The sequence below is a fragment of the Oppia nitens genome, unplaced genomic scaffold (assembly GCF_028296485.1).
Source record: "Oppia nitens isolate AA-2021 unplaced genomic scaffold, nextdenovo-longstitch-racon4-pilon3 scaffold8_pilon_pilon_pilon, whole genome shotgun sequence".
Lineage (NCBI taxonomy): Eukaryota > Metazoa > Arthropoda > Arachnida > Sarcoptiformes > Oppiidae > Oppia > Oppia nitens.
In genome coordinates this window covers 2,456,016-2,479,043 of record NW_026533252.1, presented here as the reverse complement: position 1 = coordinate 2,479,043, position 23,028 = coordinate 2,456,016, and the positions used below count along the sequence as shown (strand labels likewise).

Genomic DNA, 23,028 nt, shown 5'->3' with positions numbered 1-23,028 from the left:
TATAAAACATTTATTAATAAATAATTAATTTTTATAAACAATTTTAATATTTATTATATATTTATAATATTTATAATATTTATATATTCGGAAAATTAATATTAAAATTACAGCCAAAAAGGGTTTTAATGTTTAATTGTGTTTAATATTAATAATAATGAGTAAATATTTTATTATTTTTCACTAAATTTATTAATTTTGATATTTTTTAACAATTGATGCGAAAAATCAATATTTTTTCTGATAATTATTGCAATTATTTTCGAAATTTTAGTCCAAATAATGATTCAAACAATAGTTTGAATTTTTGTGACTAAAAATCTGTTGAAAACTAATCACAAAAATCAGTGAAAAATGAGTTGATTTGCATCTGAATTGAAACAAAACTCAAAATATCACAAAAACAGTTCATTTATTTGTTTTTAACTAAAATAACAAAAGATTTAAAACTAAATAAACTTAAATAAAAATCAAATAATAAATATATAATTGATTAACAATTGTTTTATAAAATATAAACAAAACATAAATTGAATGAAAATTATATTAAATGTAATGTTATTTAAGTCTTGAAATCGAGATTTTCGTGTATTTCTAATAACAATAATAATTATAATAAATAATACAATATTTGAATAGAGTTTTCAATCCATTTATAATAAAATCTTGGTTTTAATGATAAGAAATTCGATTAACAATATATTAATTATGAGGTTATTGTTTAATAATATTTAATAATTCATTCAATTATTGCACTTTCCATTGGGTTTGGCTTCAAATCCATTGATTTCAATCCATTTTTGTGACAATAATTGCTTTTTTGATATGAAATCTTGAATTATTTGCTGTTTTTGGTGAACATTTGGCTATAATTTGTTCACAAATTCAATGAATTGTTTTTCAATTGTTGGCCAAAAAAGTTTGTCTTCTTTTCAATTATTTCTGAATTTTTAATTTCAATTCAGATGTAATTCAATAATAATTATAAAAATATTGAAAAAGAAGTCGTTTTTTAAATGGTTTTACAAGTGATTAAAAGTCATATAAAGTGCACGAAAAACCGGATTTTGTTTTTTGACGACATTTAAGTCATTTGTGCCGAAAATTATTGATTTGAAACACAATTCAGCGATAAATACGAAAATCGCTTCAAAAAGTTGTTTTTTAGAGGAAATGAAGTGTTTTTTACATAAAATATTCAATATTTATATGAATTTAAATATTTTCCATATTTTTCTGCATTTAATTAAAGACAAAAGGCTTTTAAGGTTTTCATTAATTTCGTCAAAAAATCTGAAATAAAAGTCGAGTTTTCACTAAAAAAAACAATAATTTTCACAAAACACTGAATAAAATGCACAAAAAACAGTCCGTTATTTGAGATTGTCTTCAAAAGTATTAATATTTTTGGTTATTTTTGATTAAAATTTGGCGTAAAATCGAAAAATTGATAAAACATTAAAACATTTGATCAGAAATTAAAGCAATTTTTAGTTGAAATTAAAGACAAATCGATTGAAATTTGGATCAAATGTCGAATGATTTTGGCTTTAAATGCAGTTTTAATGACAAAATCAATGTTTGAATGAAAAAAAAGAGTGAAATAAAAGGGATTTTTCGGATGTTTTGTTGATTAGCTATCGATCGGCGACTTTTCGGTTGTTGGAGGCGGCGGGGGAGGCGCGTCCTTTCGCGGAGGCATTCGTTCGTTCATTTTGTCCAAACCCTTCGCCTCTTCGAAACTGGCGATTTTGTGGTGCGGAGAGAATCCTGCCAAAGCTATACCGGCTTTTAGTAAACAAAAAATCTAATATTAAAAGACATACCGTTCCTCAGAGTGTGTTTTCCGCCCGAAAGAGCGCCCAACGGAAGAGTTCCGGTTGGAGTGAGACCTTTGAGCTGAAGAACTGATTCCGATTCTTCGCGAAGAACCGAGAAGACACGTGCCATTTTGCCGATTGCGCGGATCTTATTGCGAATGACTTCTTTGCGCGCGGAGGCTGCGATGGATCGATAGATCGATGAATCGATAGTGAGACAATCGATAATCGAATGGCTGCTTACCTTCGAGTTCGCTTTCGAAGCTTTCTTCTTCGCCTTCTTGAATGAGTTCGTCGTCCGAACAGATATTCAGCAAATTGACTAACATTTCGGTGACTTTTTCGCCGACGAAAGGCAGAGACCAGGTGAAGACGTCCATAAAGTTGGGCAACCAATAGGGATGCGGCGAACAATTGAATTGTCGAATATTCATTACATTGTTTTCGTACTTCAAAACGGCCGCCTTATTGTTGTAGACGTCGAGGTAGTTGGGAGCCGAGAATATCGTGATCAACGACGGGAATCCCGTCACCACCGACTTCCGGTACATCCGGTAGCCCGCGTCCTGCGCTTCGTGCGCGCGAATTATTGAAAGCAAATTGTTTTGTTGAAGGAATTCACAGCACGCGCCGTAACTGTAGAAATAGGAACACCCACGCACCGAATTGTGCGTGAAATGCTCGACATTCGACTTCTCGTTGCCGAAGTCTTCCAACGGATCCGACCACAGAAGATCACACATCGGGCCGAAAGCCGGCGGTTCTTTGAAACGATCAAGTTTCTTTATGTCCTCCAAAGTGTGCACTTCGGGCGACAGACCTGTGAATGGGTTATTGAGAATGGGATCAGATTAAGGATGTATGATTTACCTCCGTGGACACAAAGGAACTGTCCGTTCATGAGTGCGGCCAAAGGCAGACAATCGAATGCTTCCATACAAGCGTCGTAAACGCGTTCCGAATATTTGATTTTGCCTTAAAATGGATCAACGGATTAGCCAATGGATTAACGGATCAATGATTACATTCAGTTTTGAAAGTGAAGTATTCGGTGAGATGGCGGCATTCGTGGTTTCCTCTCAAGAGGAATAAAGTCGTCGGAAAACAGAGTTTCAAAGACCATAAGTAAAGAACGCATTCAATACTGAAATAACCACGGTCCACGTAATCCCCCAAAAACAGGTACTTCGTGGAGGAGGGCGGGCCCCCGACCTCAAACAGTTTCATCAGATCGTAGAACTGGCCGTGGATGTCGCCGCAGACTAAGAGATACGAAGATATAGTCATTGGAAGAGATGAATAGAGACAAACCGGTGACGGGAGCCTCGATGTCGATCATTGTCTTTTCCGACCGCAACAGAGTGGCGCCTTCGTTGATGACGCGAAGAGCCACGTTTTCATCGATTCTTCCTTCGAGAATAAAATGCTGTTTCAAGACTTCGGTCTTCGGTTTTCCAGTCTTTGCGTCGAAAACTTCGGCCATTGACAGCTTATGCGACGGCGGGAACGGAACGCCTAATATTCATATAGAAATAGTAATCAAAAGACACTAAAGACTACTCACTCTTTACGATGCGATCAGTGGTGGAGACTTTGGGTCCTCCGACGGCGGCTGAAGAAGCGATTAAAGTCTGATTCGTTTGATTCGACATTTTGTCCGACATTTTTCACTCAATTTCTCTCTATTTCTCTGCGGTTTTCGTCGTCTCAGACGTCACTCAATAGACGACGACTCAGACGACGCAACTCACGCGCAAAACTATCAAATGCGCAAAACTACTCATCGAAACGTCATTTATGGACACATCTATCGGGAAGTCATGTCTTCGGGATCAAAGTCGTCGGGAAATGGAAAATACGATAAAGAGGTCACTGAAGAGTCGGAACTCAACTGAATTCAAACAATTGATTCGACATTTCCGGGAATTAAACACTTTTTCGGCTTTTTTCGGGAAAATTCTCTCAAATCTGTGGACAATATTGAAGACAATGAAAAACCAAAAGAAAAGTCACGAAAAAAGAGTCGAAAAAAGAGTCGAAAAAAACAATTTTTGTTTTAATTTCGGTTTAAAAACAGTTTTTCTTTGAAATCAAAATATTTTTTTCAAATTTTTTTTCTGAAATTCAAATCGATTTCAAAAATAAATTATTTATTTCTAAATTGTGTTAAAAATTACAAGAATTTTATCCGAAATCCGAATCCAAACTCAAACCCGAATTCCGACCAAAAAATCATTAATTTTTCGGTCATTCCGTTCGCGACGTACTTCATGTCCGACCCTTTGTCCGCGTTCTGCGCGTGCGTTGCGCTCACAGAAGAAAATGACGGAAACTGTGGCCAAAGTTTGACCGGAAGTGTTGACCTCCACCCCCGCCGCCGCAGTCATGTCTGCGTTCGCTTCCGCCGCCCGTCGGTCGCCTTCTTCGGCCGCGTCTTCTCTACAATCGTCGCGAGTCTTTGATTTCGACGGTTTGTTGTCTTTATTTTTTTGATTGTTTTTGTCATTAGTTTTGTTTTGAAGGTCTCGAAGAGAGTCTTGTGGACGACGCCCGAGACGACGACGCGACGGACGACGCACACGAAGACGATGACGTCCCGGACGACGACGCGGACGACGCGCGCCAACGACTCGAACAATCATTTCATAGAATCCGAAACGCTTTGATTAGAGACGCGACAAATCGTTCGGACGAAGACATTGACCTCATCGACGACTTTCTGCGTCTTGTTTCCCGACAATCGGCGCCCGATCCCAGCGGTCATCCCCGTCGCGACTCTGCCCTCGCGAGACACGACGCCAACACTCGCCGTCTGCTCGCGCGTCACATGGTTTTGGCGGAGATTGAAGCGCGAGATACACGCGTTTTGACTCATGGAGAACGACTCGACGCCTATTGTGTGGTCGCCTGCGGATCATTACGTCACGTGATTCCGTCGGCCGTCGTCTCGGACGACGACCGGACGACACGTTCAGAGGATTCGTGCGTCGATTGTGCAGACGGTGACTTGCAGTGCACTCAACGCCATTTCCCAACCGAAAGCGTCCGCTATTTGACGGTCGGCGACGAATTCGGCGCATCGCTGGACGACAGAGTAGTGTTCGGAGAGATATTTACAGCCGAAGATTTTGTTTGGGTTTTATGTGTTCCTCACGTGATATTTGACGACATTTGCGGTCAAAAGCAGTTCCGAACTCTTGTGGACGACAACAATGCTGTCATCGAAGTTCGAGACTCGCAAACCAATGAACTGATTCGCGCCACACGTGACCGACTCGTCGAAATGCTTTTAACAGAAGAGTCGTCGTCCGAGACGACGCCTGATTCGGACGACGACTTTATTGCAGATTTTTTACTTACTTTTCGTCTTTTTTGGTCAGAAAAAAGAGATCCAAACGATCGATGTGTGGATCAACTGATGGAAAGAGTTCTCGAAAGTGCAAGAAATGAAAGAACTGCTGATCGAAGTGTAAAAGTCGTGTTGTTATGGCTTTCGAATCATTTTCAAGACTTTCGGCGACGAAAACATCTTTTAAGAGCTTTTGAAACGACTTTGAGATCAAAAATTCATAAAAAACTCTTTTATTTAACGCTTTCCTCGAAAGCACGTGACAGACACGTGACAATAACCCGTTCCGACCGAAACGCCGCGCTTCCGTTCTCTTTAATCGGCGGATATGAAGTCCAATCGCGACTTTTTGTATCCGAAGTGTCCGAAGAGTTGTCCGAAGATCTTCAACCCGGAGACCGTCTTTTAGCCATAAATGGCGTGGATTGTCACGTGATGGAAGTGGGACGTGCACTTGGGTTGTGTCGCGCGTCCACTCATTTGTCTCTTGTTTTGCGTTTCGATCCTTCGCTTTTCGACGCCTTTATTGACGGTTAGTTTCGTCGTCCCGAACGACGTTTTTTTATTGAAACTAATTTTCGATTGATTTTTAGGTCAAAACGCCCGCCAAAAGTCGTCCACTTTGTCAGACACGACAACAACACCGTTAATGACTTCATCTCACGCTTCGTTCGCTTCTTTAAAACCTTTAATCCCTTTGTCTTCGACTTTAAATAATCGAACGATTGATTCGCAAAACAATAATTCAAACAATAATTGGAAACAAAAAGTCAAACAAATCGTTCAAATCGCGAGTCAAAGACTCCAATCCCACACAACTCCACCCACGCTTCCGCCCGACGCCCCCGACGCCACTCCCGAAGTCGTCAAAGTCTACTTTGAGTCTGATTTTCGGTTTCTTCCCGTTATGAAGACAACGACTGCTCGCGAATGCATTCAATTGGCGTTAATTGAGTTCCAATTATCGCAATTTTCTTCTCGAGATTTCGCTCTTTTCGAATACAGACTTCTCGACCGAAAACTCCAAACTTCGGCCGTAAAAAGATTGTCCGAAAACTCACAGAATTTGGCGAATAATCTCGGAGTCGACGCAAGACTTGTCCTCAAAAGTGTCGCCGGAGATCTCAAACAGAGCGCAGTCGCAGACGACGACATCACTCGGGATATCGCAAGAGAATCCACTGACAATTCGCTTCTTTCGCTCGACGGAGAAGCCATTGCACGAGAACTCACGGACAGAGATCTGGATCTGTTTGGACGCATTGAAGCGCAACAGTTTGTTCAAGACTTGGAAGCGTCGTCCGGGACGACGACGACGACTGCGACGTCCGGAACGACGGATGAATTGAAAGCATTTGAAGATCGAACCAATGAAGAGATGTTTTGGACCATTAATTGTGTTCTTTTTGCTCACGAATCGCCACAAAAACGCGTAAAAAGTGTGAAACAGTTGATCCGAGTGGCGCACTTCTGCAGACAAATGCAGAATTTCAACTCTTTGTTCGCCATTTTGTCGGGTCTTTCTCATTCGGCGGTTGAAAGACAAAAGACATTATGGGATAAATTGCCGAATAAATCGCTTCAGAAGTTGCAGAAATTGTATCTTCTGATGGATCCGTCGAGAAACTTCCATTCGTTTCGTTCTTGTGTTCGAAGATGTCTTTCACCTGTTATTCCGTTCTTTCCTTTAGTTAAAAAGGATTTGTCTTTCATTTGGTTAGCGAATGAAAGTCGCGTTCAATTCGAAGGACAGACACTTATTAATTGGCAAAAAATGCGTTTATTGTCCACTAATATCCGAGAAGTGACCAGAATGGCGCAAATGGCGTCTCAAACACCGCAATCGCCGAAAGAGTCGCAAAAAACCGATTCCTATAGAAAGCTTTGGGAAAAACAACGAATGAAAAAACGCGTTCAGTAAGTCTTCTTCGAAAGTAATTCAAACCTAATATCAATTGTAATTTCAGACAATTTCTGGACGCGTCGTTCACTCGAATCGTTTGCGACGAAAACCTTGTTTTAGCCAAAAGTCTTGAATGCGAACCTCCGCCGCATCCGTCGTCCGGGACGTCACGCGCCTCCACAACCACACTGTCGTCGTCCGCGTCTGTCGTCCAGCCGTCGCCCACTCTCTCATCGCATTCGTCGTCTCCATCGCTTTCCTCCTCAACAACTAACTCTTCAGCCGATATCGCGTCCATCGCTTCCGGTCAGAGATTGCGTCTTCGTTTCGGTCAATCCAACGATTCGACGGCTTTGCGTAAACTCCTGGCGCTCTCCGACCACTGCGTTCAACACCCGACTCCCCGTCCGCCATCGTTGACTCCATTGGGACCGCCGTTGACTCCCGATCCGTTTTATGGCCACTATTTGACGGCCGAAACGCGGTTTTCGTCGCATTTGACAAAAGCTCTTCCGACACTGTCTTCCGAGTCGTCGTCCGTGACGTCATTAAGACGTTTACAACAATTACGAGAATTATCGCGATTTCGTCACTCAGAAGCTCTCGCTCTGAGCGCCGCTCCGCCCCCTCGACGCCACCCGACGGGTCCGCCCACTTATGACCAGACGATTGAAAGACTGAAAAAGAAATTAAATAAAAACGAAGAAAATGTCGTTTAAATCATGATTTTTAACAAATTTTTACACAATTTTTGTATTTATTTCGAGATTTTTATACATTTTATAAATAAATTCATTTTTTCGCCAAAAGATGTCGTTTTTGTCGCGTTTTTCAAGAATTTTAAAGAATTCAAAGAATTTTAAAATAAATCCTATTTTTGGCGAAAATATAAACAAAAATTGATTGAAAATGGATTCCGAAAATGACTTATTCTTCAGCCAATTGTCTGAAATGACTTCCGACCGATTTTGGCGACAATTTATTGCTAAACAGTTCTCAACAGTAAGTATAGGAAGAGTCGGAAGAGTCGGCGCTAAAAGCGTCCAAAACTCTGATATTTTTGGATTCCTTTCCTTAAATAGCGCGCGACGTCTGAGACGACGACTAAAATGGATTCCGAAAGACTTTTGTTCGCAAATTCGGCTTTTTTTGACGCCAAACAACACCCGACGCTTACAGATCAGGTCAGAATCGGATCCAAAGATCTTCTCTTCAATTCATCTCTTTTCAGGTGTTTTTGTGTCGAGAAATAGCAAAACAACTCGTTTCTGATAAACAAAACGCAAAATCAAAGGGTTTGAACTAATTTCCCGAATTCCCGTCTCACTACTCACTCACGAATCCCGTCCCGTCCCGCAGGACGTGAAATGTTTGAAAAACGACAACAAAAGTCAATGCAATGGATAACCGCTTCCACTGAAGACGACGACGACGGCGCGGGGGTGGCGGACGACGACTCGCACGCCAATACCATTTCCGAAGGTCAGTCCGGTCAAAGGTCAGAATAGTCTTGACATTACATTCAAAACTCTTTTCCAATTAAAGGTCCGCCGAATCTGCGTCTTGTTCTCGACCCGCGTCACGTGCAGGTGAGTGGCCGTCGTCCGGAACGACGACTCATTAGTTGTTGAGTTCTCAGGACTTGTCTTCTCTGGACTTTGAGCCGAACGAAGCGGAAATGGCTAAAGAGGAACGTCGGACAAGAGATCTATGTGAAGGCATATTTGCGGACTTGACGTCTCCGGACAGTAAGCAAAAAAAGTCATTAATTAAGACTTTATTTTATCTTTTTTTTATTTATTATTTCAGCGAAAACTAAAGGAAACGTTTTGTTCGCTTTAAGACAACAAAAAAGCGATGAATGGATTGTCGTCCCGGACGACACTATGGACGACACATTGGCCGTCGTGCCGGACGACGTTCGGCCCACTGAGCCCTTGAAACCCCCCGCCCCCTGTACCCCGTTTTGGCCGCGCTTTCGCGACTTTAACGCGCGCGCGAAGCCGTTTCGTCGGATTGAATAAAGTGTTGGGAATTGAAGCGAATCCTCCTTTTGATTGTTGTCTCGTTCGTCGCCTGCGGGCAAAGGAAGTCAATAATAACGGAATGGAGTGACAGGTGGAGAGCGAGAGACTCTGGTATTGTTACAACAGGTAATGCCTCTAATTAGGAGTGAGCGGATGTGACGACAGCATTGGCCAATCAGAGCTCAGCTCTTGAAAGCAATTGTTTTCAAAGATCGCAAAAAAACACTGACTTTTAGTCGAGTTTTCGCTCGATTTGTGACAACAACTCTCTGTTTGAATACAATTCTCGTTCCGTCAGTCCGTCCGCTGTCCACCCGTCCACTCGTCCGTCCGTTTCGTATGCAAAATGCGTTCCTAATGAATGACTTGTCTTCCGCCGACTTCTCCGCCACCCACGCCGCGCTGCCGCCACAATTTGATTTGTTGGCCAACACGCACGCTCTGATGACTTCGGGCGACGCGGAGTTCGGCTCAAATGGCGACCGAAGTCTACAACAAAATCATTGTTTGAATTCCAAGAAAAAACGTAAGAATTTCTATAAGTTTTCCAAAAGTCGTCGTTCAGTTGTCGTCGTCCGAGACGACGAACTCAAAGACGACGGACTCTCTGTCTGTCTATCGAACTGACTGTCGATCAGAGCGCGAGCGACGCTCAGTGCGTGCCGAACGCGAGTGCGCGACCCAAGCGCACCCATTGGATGAGCGCTCGCACGCGCGTCTCTCGCGCTCTGTGGCAGAGTTGGGGCTCGCGTTCAGCGCTGAGCGAGAGATCAGTCTTTGAGAGGATTTCGGTTCCGCTTCACGTCTTTTACATCCAAAAAAGTGTCGTCTCTATCGTGTCGTCGTCTGTGTCCGTCGTGTTAGTGGCCGTCGTCCCGAACGACGTCTCAAACGATGGATCTCTCGCTCTATCGCTACAACGCCTCAATGATGGAGTATTACTCCTGTATTTAAACAACACTTGTATTCAAAACTCGGATTAACTTTTCTAAACTGTAGGTCACGGAGGCGTCAATCAATTGGGAGGTGTTTTCGTCAACGGCCGACCGCTTCCCGATGTTGTCCGCTCCAGAATTGTCGAATTGGCGCATCAGGGCGTCCGTCCGTGTGATATATCTCGACAGTTACGCGTTTCTCACGGCTGTGTCTCCAAAATTCTCGGTCGGTAAGTGTCGTCGTCCACTCTTTCCAACTCTTTTAACACTCTTAACACTGACCTCGTTGTGTGTGTCGTCCGGCCGTCGTTCGAATCACGTGTTGTTTTCATCGTTTCGAGTGAACGCTTGACACGTGAAACGGAACGATGCGTTCGACTGCGCTCTCATTGCACGCGACGTTTGACTCTCGAGAAGAGCTCTCAAATACCAAAAAACCGAACAATCAGTCAAACACTTTCTGTTCAGTTTTTTTTTCGGCCGACGTCTCGGACGACACCGCCGTCGGTGGCGTCGTCCGAGACGACAGCCGATAGACGCGAGAAAAGTCGTCATAAGTCACCGAAGGGTGACTTATGGAATGCCTTTTACTGTACTATAGGTTCAAAAGCTTTGCGACGAAAGCACTGGTATGTTATGTTATGTATACTATAGGTTCAACTTTTTTCCACTCAGTTATTACGAAACGGGTTCAATAAAGCCGGGAGTTATCGGAGGTTCGAAACCAAAAGTGGCCACTCCGCGGGTCGTGGACGCGATTGCCAATTACAAGAAGTCGAATCCGACAATGTTCGCGTGGGAGATCCGCGACCGCCTTTTGTCGGACGGAATCTGCGATTCGGATAACATTCCTTCGGTTTCGTCTATCAATAGAATAGTTAGGAATAAAGCGGCGGAAAAAGCGAAACATCATCACAACCACAATCATCATTCGGTTCCGTCGCCCACAACCACTCCAAAGTCCGCCGAAACGTCGGTAATTGTTTCACAACAACAACAACAACAACAAACGACACAACACTCGCAATTGTATTCCATTAACGGAATTCTTGGCATTTCTCACGATTCCTCCGAAAAGCGCGCCCTCGCACTCAAGTCGCGACAGGAGGACACCCCCGCCACGGCCGATACCGACCGAACGACCGCCCGCTTTGAGTCGCGTTCACCGGCCGCCGAATTCAAATCATCAGATATAAAGCCGCCGTTTGTGTCGCCCACGACGTCGGCATCTGTCGTCCAGCCGTCGTCCGAGACGTCGTATTGGACGCAAAGTTATGGAACGACTGGTCAGAACGCGTCGTCTGAGACGACACATCATTCGTCACATTCCGAAAGTCAACCTCATTATGAAACGACAACTCTATACACGCCTCCAATCGGTAAGTGTTTATCTGTTTTTCGGTTCTTTCGGTCGGGTTTTCGGTGTTTCGGTGTTTCGGGCAGTCATTCAGACACTCAGACAAACAGAATGTAACAAAAATTGTGACAAAAAACAGTGCAAACGATGTCTTCGTCGTCCGAATTGACGCCCACTTACCACGAAATGGATAAATTAGTCAATCAATCGAATGACTACTTCTACGGCCAATCCATTCATCCGTCCGTCACTGCCAACACCTCATATCCAACCGGATCACAACCAAACAGCGCTTCAATCTCTCTCTGTTCTCCCGCAGGATCAACTGCCGCTTCCGGTGATTATTACGCGGCTTACCACCACGCCCACGCCTCCTACTACGCCTCGCCCTCATACGGAGCAAACTACGGCCAACTGGCCACTGCGCAATCAGCACCTGTCGCTTCGGCAGTTCAACAAAGTTCGCTTCAAATAAGTCAGTTTTCAATGTTTTTAATCTGTTTTAATGATTAATCCGTTAATCCCTTTAATCCTTAGATCCGTACTACTACTCGGCCGCCGCCGTGGGTTCGGCTGTCGGTCTTCCGCCGCCTCGGACGCCGTCGTCTCCGCCGTCTTCGTCTTCGCGGACGACGGTTTCGCTGTGATGTTCTGCGCAGTCGCAGAAACGCAAACCAAAGAACTCTTTGATCTCTTATCCAATAAAAACTCATTTCGCGTTTTTCCCCCTTTCATTGCCCGCGCGCCGCCTTCGCCGCACTCGAGCGCATCGGAGCACATCGAGAGCGGCGACAATCGGCCGGAAGCACAAAATTGCAGTAAATCACAGGTAAAGGGACGCCGGAAGTGCTAATGAAGGACTTCCGGTGTTTATTGCACTTTTCGTCCATTTTTAGTCGCGTTGAGTCCGTTCGGACGTCGAAGTCGTGGCTGTCGTCCGGTCGTCGTCCCGAAGACGTCGTCTGATTTCGTATTCTTTGACTTCTTCGTAAATCAGTTCTAAACACCAGAAAACGTCATTCAAAGACATTCTTCAGTCAGACATTCTTTTCATACCTTTCCACTGCTCGACTGTGTGTTCCTTTTCGTCCACCGAATGGTCGTATGGTGCGGGTGCGGGGGCGTTGACTTCTGCGTCGTCGAACCAGACGTTGATGTAGGCGTGGGAAAGTGCGTCGTCCACCGAAATGCGTCGTTCGGGATCGACGACAAGCATTCGCGACAACAGATCTCTGGCCTGACTGGCCTTCAGTTTGGCGTGTTCCGACGAATCGGCCGGAAACAACAAATCGGGAAACAACTTGTCGAACGCGTATCCGGCGTATCGTGGGCGGTTCTCCACGTAATTCCTTACCGTCGGCTGAAGACGACGCATAAAGTCCTGCGAAGGAGTTCCCAACTGTTCGATTATTTTGTTCCATTGGTCGATGTGGTCGGTGCCCGGGAACAGCACGGCTCCTAATCCATCAGATGGACATGAATTGGATCAATTGGATCAATTCGAAGTATGAATTGAAAGACGAGACAAACCTCTTATCATTTCTCCCATAATACACCCGACACTCCAGATGTCGACGTTCTCGTGATATCCCATTCCGAGAATGACTTCCGGCGCCCGATAGTACCTCGTGACCACATATGGCGTCATCATGAAAGTGGTGCCGGCGGTTCTGGCCAAACCGAAGTCCAATATCTTTAGAGTACAATCACTTCGAACGACAATATTCGACGGCTTGAGATCGCGATGAATGATTCCGGCCGCGTGAAGATGCTTGATTCCGCACAACATCTGATAGAGAAGATACGACATCCTCTCGTGGTCCAAATCCATTTGAATCACTTGACACAGATTGGCGTCCATCAGTTCCATCACGAGATACACGTCTTGGAAGTCTTCTAAACCTCTTTGCGGCGAAAAAGCATTCAATAATCCGATGATATTCTTGTGATTCACCAATTGCATCAACTTGAACTCCCGGTACGCTCTCTTGGCGTGCGTCACGTTCTGGAACGGACGCGACAACTTCTTTATGGCCACATTCTGACCAGTCTTCGCGTCGTAGGCCGCACTGCAATCAAAACAAATGCACACATTTAGCACCTTTTCCTACTACACACTCTATGACAATCCAAGCAACAAAAGGGCCCAAATGTAGAACAAACCAGACAATGCCTTGAGCACCGCTTCCAATGGCTTTGAGGTTTTGATATCTCTTAAGAATACAGAATCTCGTGTCTCCCACTTCTTGAACGTGAAACTGAACCTCTTTTTCGCGCTTAACGTCCGCAATAGCCGTCGGATTCGCCGAAACTGCGGCCAAGTCTTCAACTCTGTTTTGATTCGCCATTTCTTGGTCGACGCGTCGCCATAGCAACGACTCTGTCGTCTTCAGTGACGTCACGAACGACGCAAACATTTTTGGGATTTATTTCTCTTTAAAAATCTTTAAATCTTTTCAAAAAAATTCATTTAATCTCTGAATTAATCCAAAGAAATGTCTCTAAAAATCGTTTTTCTCGTCGTTTGTCTTCAAATCTCGGTTTCTTTGACTCTAAAGTCGTGTCAAATCCGAGAAATTGATTCTTGTTTTATCTCTTTTGTGTCCACTTTTGACTCCAATCGACCGCTTCCCGAATCTCAAGAACAAACTCAAGAGTTTTGCAAAAATATCAACAAAACTCAAGAATGGTATAAACTTTCTAAAGATTTCAAACGTTTTTTAACTCTTTTTTTTCCGAAAAAGTCTCGAAAAATACGAAAAAAGATGTTTTTCTTCTCTTCAAAGCGAAAGTCAGAAAACAATTCATTTTTTATTTGAAATTAATTTTGATTTTTTCAGCCATTCGTTGGATGTCTCGTCCCTTCGCGAAAATCCAAACCACACTCTGTCCGACTCCGACCACATCCCCGGCCACTCTCGAGCAAAACCAATGTCTGAATTCGGTTCTGAAGTCCGAAAACTGTTTCCAAAGACTAAACACTTCTTTAATGAATTCGATTTCCAATGAATTCAAAGGAAAACGTTTTTCGACTTTTTGTTGTTCTTTTTCTTTCACCGAAAACTGCATTCAAAACAAATCTAAAACTCTTTGTCCGCAAAAACATCCGATTCTTCCGTTTCTTCGACAAACTCTCGAAATGTTTTGCGGAAAATCATCTGAATTTTGTCCGAAAGAAGATATTTCGCCGAAAGAAACTCAACTTTCTTTTGATTTCCCGCTAATTGTGAGTCAAATAATCTCTTAATCTCTTAATTAATTGAATTGTCTTTTAAGGCGCGATCTTTGGCCGCAATTTTCGGAAATTAAAACACATTTTTGAGAGAAATAAAGCTTTTATTGATTTTTAAAATGAATTATTATTTTAAATGAACTGAAAAGACAACACTTTTTCGTCGAAAAGACTTTGAATTCTTCCCAACAAAACCGTCGTTCCGGACGACGTCAGCAATGCAAACACAAACGGCCGATCGAAGACCAGTTCGGGAACTCCCGGAGTCGGTTCGTCTTTGTCATTCTGATCTTGATCTTCGTCCTGGTCTTCGGCGGACACTTCGAGCGCGACTTTTTGAAGAACATTCGAGACTTTGATTTCGGTCTTCGAATCGAATCCTTTACTAAAATCGAAATTCGAATTCAATTCTTCGAAAACGTCTTTTAAATCGATTTCTGAAACGATTTTCGATTAATCGATAAAACAATCGAAACATTGAAATGTTTACCGCTTTCGACGCGAATTTGCGGAACAATTAATCGCATGTTTTTCGCCGTTGTTTTTGTCGTTTCGGAAATCATTTTTTCCAAAAGACTTTGCGTTAAGTTTTCGTTTAAAAACTCTAAATCTTCTGAAGTTTTCGGCAAAACCTTTAAAATTCAAAATTTATAAAAAAAACAATTAAAAGACAGAAAACTCACCAAAAATAGAGACAAATCTTGGTTTAAATCAATCAAAACTGAAATCGATTTTTCTTCGGAAAAGTCTTTTGATTTCAATTCGGTTTCAGTCGAGAAAAACGGGATTCGAGACGCCATTCCTGGGAAAGAATAGGAAACAAAATTATGGAAATCGCGTTCTCGGGGATCAGGTCGCATCGGGACCGTGAATTTGGCGACAACAACGCCGATAGAAATCAATTGTTGTTTAGAATCCAAAATGTCTTTTACGGCGATTCTTCCGTCGGAAGCGTTTAGAGACCAAAGAGTCAAGTCTTTTGCCGATTGTTTTGAAGAGAAATCAATTGAAATGATTTCTGATTCCAATTGTTTTGCAATTGTTTTGAAATCTTTTTTCGGTTTTTCAGAAGATATCAGTCTTTGAGAACTTTTTATTTCAGAAATCGGTTTCAAAAGTGAAGAAAAAGACTTTTCGTCTAAAAAACAGACAAAAACTCAAAACAAAACTCTTTTTTCACTTTCAATAAAAACCAGTTTTTGGTGTCATTTCCAGAGCTGTTCTCAACGCGTCCGCCGACTCGCCCTTCGCGGCCATCAATAGTGTGACCAGAGATGCGGTGGCGACGGGAGGACTGACCACCAGATTGTCGTCCAAATTGAATGATTGGAAGACAGCGATTCCGACATTATTGTTGACGTGTGTGACGTCCGGGACGACGGACGCAAAGACGACGTCCAAAACGACAATAATTGAGACCAAAGACGACACAAAAATCATTTTGTTTGGAATTTCGATGAAAAGTCGGACTAAAAAAGCCTTTTATACAATAGTTTTCGTCCTTCAGAACGGGTTTTCGTCTCTCAAGGGTCTGACTGTCCGTCACGTGTCTTATCATCAATCAATGAGCTGTCATTTACGCAATTTTTGCACCGAAATGACCGCCGCTTTGGCGTCAAAACAGATATTTAAAAGACAAAAGACGTCTTTGAATAAAAAGGGAAATCCTTTTAAATCTTTAAAATCCCTTAAAATCAAAGACTCTTTTGTCGTCTTTTTTTTGAAACTATTTTTGTGAATAAAAGTCTTGTTTTTTCTAATAATTTAATGCTTTTTTTGAAAATCAATTTGAAATCCAATTTCACAGCAAATAATGGTTTAATCGCGCGTTCATTCAACCTTTTCACGCACTCTATAGTCAGCACGCGCTCGGATTCACCGTTTTTGATGCTCTGATCGCGTGTTTCTGTGCCATCCCTTCGGTTCGTTCGGTCGTAGAGTCGCGTGAAATGTCAGAAAAGATAATCAAAAGGTTTTCAGTCATTAAATAAATGCGTTTTTAATAATTAATGAAAAAAAAGAGATAAAAAACAAATCACTTTTTCATTGATATTATTATTATTATTCATAGCTTTTTGTTTCGCTTCACTTCACGCGACTCTACTCTACATCCCTGTCCTCTCTCTTTCAGTCTGTCTTTCCTTAACAACAACTGAACCTATAATACAGTAATAATAATAATAATAGTATTAATAACGCCTTTAATAATAGCGCCCATCAGTGGCGCCCTCTTTAGACAAACTCTGTATTCAATGCATTGATTTATAATTGAAACGAATTTTTGAATCCAAAAGATGGCGCTCAAGAAGTCATCAAAAAAAGACATTCAAAGAATCGCTTCAAATATTTTCATTGATTTTTGTTTTGTTTTTTTCAACAGAAAAACGGGTTTTTCTCGAAATTGCGTGAAAACAGAGACTAAAACTTGATTTTATTAAAAAATAACTCTTTTTTTCCTCAATTTTATTCATTTTTCTCATTAAATGATAACATTTTTTGATATAATTTCTGCAAAAATAAAAGTTTGAAATAATTTCCCGTTTTTTCAATTAAATCCCAATCTTTTGCAATCTTTTCCTTAAAACTCGTTTTCAGTCAATAGATGTCTCTTTTATTCACTTTTCGGTCGAATTTTCGGCGAAATTAATGAATTAATTAAAACAATAATTAATTATTTAATTAAAAAATGGTTTCTTTTGTTTTTGTCGTGTTTTTCTTGACTTTCGGTGAGTTTTATTGAGTTCTTTGAGTTGTTTTAGTTCTGATTAGTTCTGATTAGTTCTGATTAGATCTGATTTAACTGACAGATTTAATTGATCCAACAGTGCGATCAGATCCACTTCCGTGTGCGACTTGTGGTAAAGGAAAAGACAAGACATCAGAAGAATCGGAATTTCTTCCGCCTTTAGATCCGAAAATCGAATTTCAAGACAGAAAAAACAATTTGAATGCGAATTCATATTTCAATTCCAAGAACTTTAATCCGATTCAATCGTATTCGACTGGCCTTGGTCACTTTGACCACTTTGACCAATCGGGTGAGTCCGGCCACTCCGGTCACTCCGTTTGGCCATTGGTCGTCACAAAGAACGTCCGTCTGCCCCCTCCCGCCTCTCAAAGCGATGGAAACTCTGTGGACATGAAAGCCTTGCCTTTAGTCAAAGAAAATCAAATTATTTTTCTCGAAAATCCGTTTTTCGAATAAAAGACCGGAAATGACGTCACAATAAACACATGTTTTTCTGGAAAATGTTTTTCTCATTTCTAATCGTATTTTTGGTGAATCCGTCGCTCTATTTGTCGGCCGAATGTCCGCCAATCTCGGAGACGACGGTCCGGGAGTTGTGTTCTCTTTCTCCGGACAAAGGCTTCGGTTCCGACGATTTGTTCCGCTATTACTTCAATCCCGTGACTCAACTGTGTCTTCCGTTTTCGTTTTCGGGAAACGGAGGAAATGCCAACCGATTCCTCTCAGTCAAGAACTGTTACGACATTTGCCATCCGTTCGATCCGGACGTCAAGAAACCACGTGTCGTTTCTGCAATCAGAGCTTATTTGATCCCAAATGACCGCAAATGCAGTCCAAAGACTCGCGAATTGTCTTCGAATCTGGTTTTCCGTCAATTTCCGAATCCTTTGAATCCGAAAAAGACTTTAACTTTGATTCAATCGGAAAAACAGAAAACCGTTTAAAAAACCGGAAATTAATAGAAAATTAATTGAAATAAAACTCAATTTCCGTTAAAATGTCTGAAAAACTCGTTTTCTTTTTCCTATTTTTCGTTTACTTTTCGAATGCTTTACTATTCGTTCGACAAAAACAAAAATGTCTTCAAAAAGACGATTCCATTCAGACTTCGGCCGCTTTCATCCGCGGCCAGACTTCGGTCGGACTTCCGGCGGTGTGTTATCAGCGAAGTGATCCTGGTCCGTGTGGTCAAGACGTAATTCGCGTTTTTTACGACTTCCGGACCCACAGATGCAAACACTTTTCGTATTCCGGTATTTATTACTTGAACTCGAATTCGATGTTAACCTTTGACCTTTTGTTCGAAAGGTTGCGGAGGAAACGCCAATCGTTTCGTTTCTATAAAAAACTGTTATCACGTGTGCGCTCCGGGATTGAGAACTAAAATCATTTTAAAGACGATTCCGAAGACCAAAGACTCGAAGGACTGTTTGTCTGGATTRCCCCCCTCCCGCGCATCTCAAGACAGAAAACTCTGGAATTCAAATCGAATAAAACATTTTATTTATTGTGATTCAGAACTTCCGGAAACTTCGGTTTCAGAACTCATTTCAGACGACAATTCAGTCGAAGACTCTTCGGAAGACGTCTTTTCGGTTGAAATTGCTTCCGAAGTCAGTTCCGTCGCTTCCGTGGACTGTTGGATGGTTTGTTGCGTGGATTCGACGCCATTTTCTGTCGTTTCTTTGGTTTCCGATTCCTTTTCACTCGAAGTCGTCGTCTCTTCCGTCGTCTTCTCCGTCGTCTTGTCGGTCGTCGTCTCTGTCCCCCCTTCCGCCGTTGTTTCTGCGTTTTCAGCCATTTTCTCCGTTGTTTCTTCTGTCGCTGTTGTAGTCGTCGTCTCTTCTCCTGCTGTCGTCTCTGCCGTCGTCTCCGCCGCCGCCGCAGTCGTTGTTTCTCCTTCTGTGGTCTGTTGTTCTCCCGAACTCGTCGTCTCCACCCCACCCTCGACTGTCGTCTCTGCCGTCGTCTCTGCCGTTGAATCCGCCGCCGATCCAGTCGTCGCTTCGCTTCCCGCCGATTCAGTGGTTATTCCCGTTTCTGTCCCGCTCTCACTCCCGGTCGTCCCGTCTGCTCCTGTCCCGCTCTCTGTCCCGCTCTCTGTCGCGCTTTCACTGTTCGCCCCTCCCGTCTCACTACTGCCTCCCGTCTCAGTACTCGCCGCTCCCGTCTGACTACTGGTTCCACCACTACTCGATCCTTCGGTGGAATCGCAATCAATTGGTCCAATAGATCTTCAAACAGAAGAAAATCAATTCCGAAAATCTTTTTAATATTAATTCAAAAATACTCAGAAATGACTTCCAATTCTGTCGATTCTTCGCAAAACGTTATCACTTCCGACACTTCCGTGACTTCCGTCGGTTGCGGACATTCGGTGTCTCTGTCTTTGGCTCCGGAATCGTCTGACACGACGTCTTCAGTGGTGGATCTTTGTTGTCCTCCCGAATCTTCACTCAAGAGATCAGTTGTCGTTCTTTCAGAACATTCTTCGATAACTTTTTCTTCTAAACGATAATCACTTTTAATCTCTGATTAAATGAATTAATTTTATACCGAATTTCGGTAAAGGACTCGGCGGTTGTCCCGAATCTGATCCCAACTTCACGAATCGCTGTCTATAATAAGGATGACACAATTTGTAGCAATTCTTGACCGAAACGAAGCGATTGGCGTTTCCTCCGCATCCGGAATACGAAAACGATTTACACGTAAATGTCTTGGAATCGAAATAAATGCGAACCAAGTCTTGACTACACGGACCCGCGTCCACTCTCTGGAAACACGCCGACGGAATTCCGATATTCGTCTGTCCGCGGATCAACTGCGACTGAGCACATGCCACCGGATCAGCTGCAAGAGAACACGGATTGTCTTGTTTTTGACTAACAATTGATTCAAAAGACAAAAGAAACAAAAGATATTTCATTAAATTAAACGCCATTTTCTCATAATTTTCTATTAATTTCTAATTAAAATATTTTTCATTTCCTGTCATTAAATCAAAAGTTATTAAAAAAAACTTAGAAAAAGACGAAAAAAACTATTTTTTTTGCGAAAAACTTAATTAAAAAACAAAACAAAACCAAAAATCAATTTTTTATTCTTTGAAAAGACTTTTTCTTTGATTTGAAACCAAAAATTGATTTCAAATTTCGCGCAAAAATAGTCCAAAAAAGACGTCAGAAATACTTCGGAAATAGTTTTTATTTTTTTGTAAATAAAGTCGTGTTTTGTGGAGTGAGTGGGCGTTCCCGCGATGAGACTTCACGCGCTGACCGACGCCTCCCTCGCCTCCATCGGCCCCTCCACGGCGTCGTCGTCCTTGTCTTTGGCGATCATTCGTTCGTCTTCTTTAAGACAATTGAAACAAACGATCCGTTCGTTGAATATATCGATAAACGACTCGATTAGAGACGATTTGTGGCGCGAATTAGTGGCCAAACATTCCTCCGAAGATCCGTCAGAAGAGGATCTGTTGGCGGACATAGAAGTGTCCAACAAATTGCCGCAATTCGTTGATCCGCGTGTTTCGCGGTTTTTCGGTCTCAAAGCCGACAATTATTCAGACGTTTCGCGTATTCTTTGGAGTCTTTCTCAAAGTGAGTCTCAAAACAGATAATCTCTTTAATCTCTAATCCCTTAATCCCCAGACTGTCCTCACGTGACTTACGCGCCTCTGCTCTTCCCTTTGGCCGCCATTTGTCTTCACTTTTATGACTCGACAACTGTTTATCGACTTCTCTATCGACTTCTTCAGTCACGTGATCCGCACTTTTGCAGTACTTCCCGTTCGGACGCGACTCGAGACGCCGTTGTTCTCATAAAACTCACGAAACGATTGTCTTTTTTCGGCGGATCAGCTGTTGGTCGAGAAGCACGAAGAAAACTCAGAAATTCGGTTTTGGATTCCGTTTTTGCGAATTATCTCGAATGTAATCAAACAAACTCTCATTAATCCGATCTCTAATCCAATCCCTCTATTCGCAGGGATCTTCGCGCTTCCCTTCGAACACGTGGTCCGAGTGGTGGACTGTTTCCTCTGTGAAGGCCATAAATTTCTTTTTCGGATATCTCTTTCGCTTTCCATTCTTTGTCATCAAAACAGTTGTCATTCTCTCCAAGAAGTCCTTAATCTCTGTTCTAATCCTCCGATTTCTCCGCAAAAACTCATTCAAAACGCCATTTCTTTGTCCCGTTTGTCCCGAAAAAACATTTCCCGCTTTTCCTTAATCTCTAAACTCATTCAAAACGAACAAACAATTCAACCCAATCTCAAACCCCTCCTCCCCGACCAACTCAACCCCGCCGATTGGATCATCGGCGCCCGACTCGCCCCGCGCTCTTTCCGCAGTTCGGTTCTGCGGGAGTGGGCGTTGGCGGACGCGTTGTGGGCGTGGCTTCCGGAAAGAGTTGTCGTCAGAGAACCGGAAGTCGTGTTTTGTTCGGAAGAAAACGGAAATTCTTTGCAGACTTTCTTCACTCTTTGCGGAGATTTGGAACCGACTGTTCTGTTGGTGCGAACTCTTCGGGACGACGTCTTCGGTGCGTTTTGTTCGACGGCTTGGAACCGTCGTTTGGATTTAAGCGGAACCAAATCTGGTCAATACTTCGGAACGGGAGAAACCTTTCTCTTTGTTTTGAAACCGCGTCTAAACAAATGGGAATGGATTGGACGCAACCAACAGATCCAATCACATTCTCAACAGCTCTTCATGTCCGCAACTCAAACCAGTCTTTGCGTGGGTTCGGGAGGCGGACGCTTCGGACTCTTCATCGACGGGTCTCTGACTCGCGGACAAAGCGATTGTTGCGATACTTTTGCCAATCAATCGCTTTCTTCGGGTAATTCTTGTAATTCTTATTCTTTTAATAATAATTTTTATCCAAAGATTCAAAGGATTTCGATATTTCTGTCGTTGAAGTCATTGCTTTCACTTGACTTCAGATCAGAATTCAGACCAAAAATCACTTCAAAGACACCAAAGATTCGGATCCAAAGACTTTTTCGGACAACTGTTTGCGGAATTATTTGAATTTTTTGACATTTAGATCACGAAATAGACTGCCTTTCCCTCAAAAATGGATTAAATTATTGATTAAAATATTATTTATTGATTTCTTTTGTTTTTAATGACAAAAACGGCGTAAATCGCGATCAGAAAGACAATTACAAGACTCAGAGCTCCCGAAACAAAGGGTTGAGTGACCAGACTATAGACAGACACTAAACTCGCGAAAAACAAATAAAAACATATAATTAATTGGTTTTCGCGAAGAATTCCCATCAAAACCACGATTTCAAAGACCAATAACAGGACGACCGCTGAGGCGGCCGTTAATCCCGAAAAACCCGCGAAATGCTTATCCGTGTTGTCGTTCTGTTCTTCGGTTAACAAAAGAGTTGTCAAAAACATTACTGACAGAAGAATAACGACAACTAATAGTAGAGAATGAATCACAAGAAGAGATATTTTGATGCATTCGAAGCAATTCACCGACGGATCAGATGAACACTCGGATCGCGTTTTCGGCATTTTTTAAGCAATTTCTGTCCACTTCTGCGCCAAAATCAACACATTTTCACTCAGTTTTCGCGCGATTTTCGAAATTTCAAAACCAATTAATCAAAAAAAAAAAGTTTTTTTAGACGTTT

General features: G+C 42.4%; 11 protein-coding genes across 14 annotated transcripts; 7 read left to right on the top strand and 4 right to left on the bottom strand.

Moving 5' to 3' along the window:
- Positions 1-634: 634 nt before the first annotated feature.
- Positions 635-3,774, bottom strand: LOC128964342 (serine/threonine-protein phosphatase 2B catalytic subunit 2-like). The gene is made up of 7 exons (XM_054310930.1): positions 3,385-3,774; positions 3,132-3,335; positions 2,846-3,082; positions 2,691-2,795; positions 2,065-2,640; positions 1,827-2,000; positions 635-1,779 (listed from the first exon to the last, which is right to left on the bottom strand). The coding sequence occupies exons 1-7, from the start codon at positions 3,482-3,484 to the stop codon at positions 1,634-1,636; spliced, it is 1,542 nt and encodes a 513-aa protein (XP_054166905.1). The 5' UTR covers positions 3,485-3,774; the 3' UTR covers positions 635-1,633.
- A 306-nt stretch (positions 3,775-4,080) lies between these two features.
- Positions 4,081-7,875, top strand: LOC128964338 (rap guanine nucleotide exchange factor 2-like). The gene is made up of 4 exons (XM_054310925.1): positions 4,081-4,290; positions 4,343-5,701; positions 5,763-7,086; positions 7,137-7,875. The coding sequence occupies exons 1-4, from the start codon at positions 4,206-4,208 to the stop codon at positions 7,789-7,791; spliced, it is 3,423 nt and encodes a 1,140-aa protein (XP_054166900.1). The 5' UTR covers positions 4,081-4,205; the 3' UTR covers positions 7,792-7,875.
- A 91-nt stretch (positions 7,876-7,966) lies between these two features.
- LOC128964351 (uncharacterized) lies at positions 7,967-9,299 on the top strand. Its single transcript, XM_054310941.1, has 7 exons — positions 7,967-8,074; positions 8,155-8,256; positions 8,304-8,367; positions 8,432-8,554; positions 8,618-8,661; positions 8,712-8,820; positions 8,882-9,299. Exons 1-7 carry the CDS (start codon positions 7,982-7,984, stop codon positions 9,094-9,096), a joined length of 750 nt encoding a protein of 249 aa, XP_054166916.1. The 5' UTR covers positions 7,967-7,981; the 3' UTR covers positions 9,097-9,299.
- Positions 9,292-12,106, top strand: LOC128964345 (paired box protein Pax-5-like). Of its 3 annotated transcripts, none has more exons than XM_054310934.1 (5): positions 9,292-9,625; positions 10,099-10,264; positions 10,710-11,413; positions 11,711-11,866; positions 11,929-12,106. In XM_054310934.1, the coding sequence occupies exons 1-5, from the start codon at positions 9,439-9,441 to the stop codon at positions 12,036-12,038; spliced, it is 1,323 nt and encodes a 440-aa protein (XP_054166909.1). In that variant the 5' UTR covers positions 9,292-9,438; the 3' UTR covers positions 12,039-12,106. The 3 variants fall into 3 exon arrangements, with proteins under 3 accessions (XP_054166909.1, XP_054166907.1, XP_054166908.1); XM_054310932.1 differs by having other exon boundaries at positions 11,531-11,866; positions 11,929-12,039; XM_054310933.1 differs by lacking the exon at positions 9,292-9,625 and adding an exon at positions 9,878-10,045 and having other exon boundaries at positions 11,531-11,866.
- A 99-nt stretch (positions 12,107-12,205) lies between these two features.
- LOC128964347 (stress-activated protein kinase JNK-like) lies at positions 12,206-13,789 on the bottom strand. Its single transcript, XM_054310937.1, has 4 exons — positions 13,555-13,789; positions 12,922-13,460; positions 12,448-12,849; positions 12,206-12,390 (listed from the first exon to the last, which is right to left on the bottom strand). The coding sequence occupies exons 1-4, from the start codon at positions 13,737-13,739 to the stop codon at positions 12,284-12,286; spliced, it is 1,233 nt and encodes a 410-aa protein (XP_054166912.1). The 5' UTR covers positions 13,740-13,789; the 3' UTR covers positions 12,206-12,283.
- A 97-nt stretch (positions 13,790-13,886) lies between these two features.
- Positions 13,887-14,700, top strand: LOC128964322 (uncharacterized). Its single transcript, XM_054310907.1, has 4 exons — positions 13,887-14,080; positions 14,136-14,182; positions 14,232-14,617; positions 14,668-14,700. The coding sequence occupies exons 1-4, from the start codon at positions 13,887-13,889 to the stop codon at positions 14,698-14,700; spliced, it is 660 nt and encodes a 219-aa protein (XP_054166882.1).
- A 15-nt stretch (positions 14,701-14,715) lies between these two features.
- Positions 14,716-16,183, bottom strand: LOC128964348 (serpin I2-like). The gene is made up of 4 exons (XM_054310938.1): positions 15,817-16,183; positions 15,307-15,761; positions 15,114-15,255; positions 14,716-15,060 (listed from the first exon to the last, which is right to left on the bottom strand). The coding sequence occupies exons 1-4, from the start codon at positions 16,061-16,063 to the stop codon at positions 14,756-14,758; spliced, it is 1,149 nt and encodes a 382-aa protein (XP_054166913.1). The 5' UTR covers positions 16,064-16,183; the 3' UTR covers positions 14,716-14,755.
- Positions 16,184-17,247: 1,064 nt separating this feature from the next.
- On the top strand, positions 17,248-18,216 carry LOC128964357 (uncharacterized). Of its 2 annotated transcripts, none has more exons than XM_054310947.1 (2): positions 17,248-17,349; positions 17,449-18,216. In XM_054310947.1, the coding sequence occupies exons 1-2, from the start codon at positions 17,310-17,312 to the stop codon at positions 17,826-17,828; spliced, it is 420 nt and encodes a 139-aa protein (XP_054166922.1). In that variant the 5' UTR covers positions 17,248-17,309; the 3' UTR covers positions 17,829-18,216. The 2 variants fall into 2 exon arrangements, with proteins under 2 accessions (XP_054166922.1, XP_054166921.1); XM_054310946.1 differs by having other exon boundaries at positions 17,431-18,216.
- Positions 17,858-18,316, top strand: LOC128964321 (kunitz-type serine protease inhibitor mulgin-2-like). Its single transcript, XM_054310906.1, has one exon. It carries the CDS (start codon positions 17,858-17,860, stop codon positions 18,314-18,316), a length of 459 nt encoding a protein of 152 aa, XP_054166881.1.
- Positions 18,317-18,858: 542 nt separating this feature from the next.
- On the bottom strand, positions 18,859-20,340 carry LOC128964346 (secreted protein C-like). Its single transcript, XM_054310935.1, has 3 exons — positions 19,929-20,340; positions 19,663-19,879; positions 18,859-19,606 (listed from the first exon to the last, which is right to left on the bottom strand). Exons 1-3 carry the CDS (start codon positions 20,314-20,316, stop codon positions 18,877-18,879), a joined length of 1,335 nt encoding a protein of 444 aa, XP_054166910.1. The 5' UTR covers positions 20,317-20,340; the 3' UTR covers positions 18,859-18,876.
- Positions 20,341-20,569: 229 nt separating this feature from the next.
- Positions 20,570-22,973, top strand: LOC128964343 (GTPase-activating protein skywalker-like). Its single transcript, XM_054310931.1, has 4 exons — positions 20,570-20,974; positions 21,026-21,307; positions 21,363-22,217; positions 22,265-22,973. The coding sequence occupies exons 1-4, from the start codon at positions 20,632-20,634 to the stop codon at positions 22,312-22,314; spliced, it is 1,530 nt and encodes a 509-aa protein (XP_054166906.1). The 5' UTR covers positions 20,570-20,631; the 3' UTR covers positions 22,315-22,973.
- Positions 22,974-23,028: the final 55 nt, after the last annotated feature.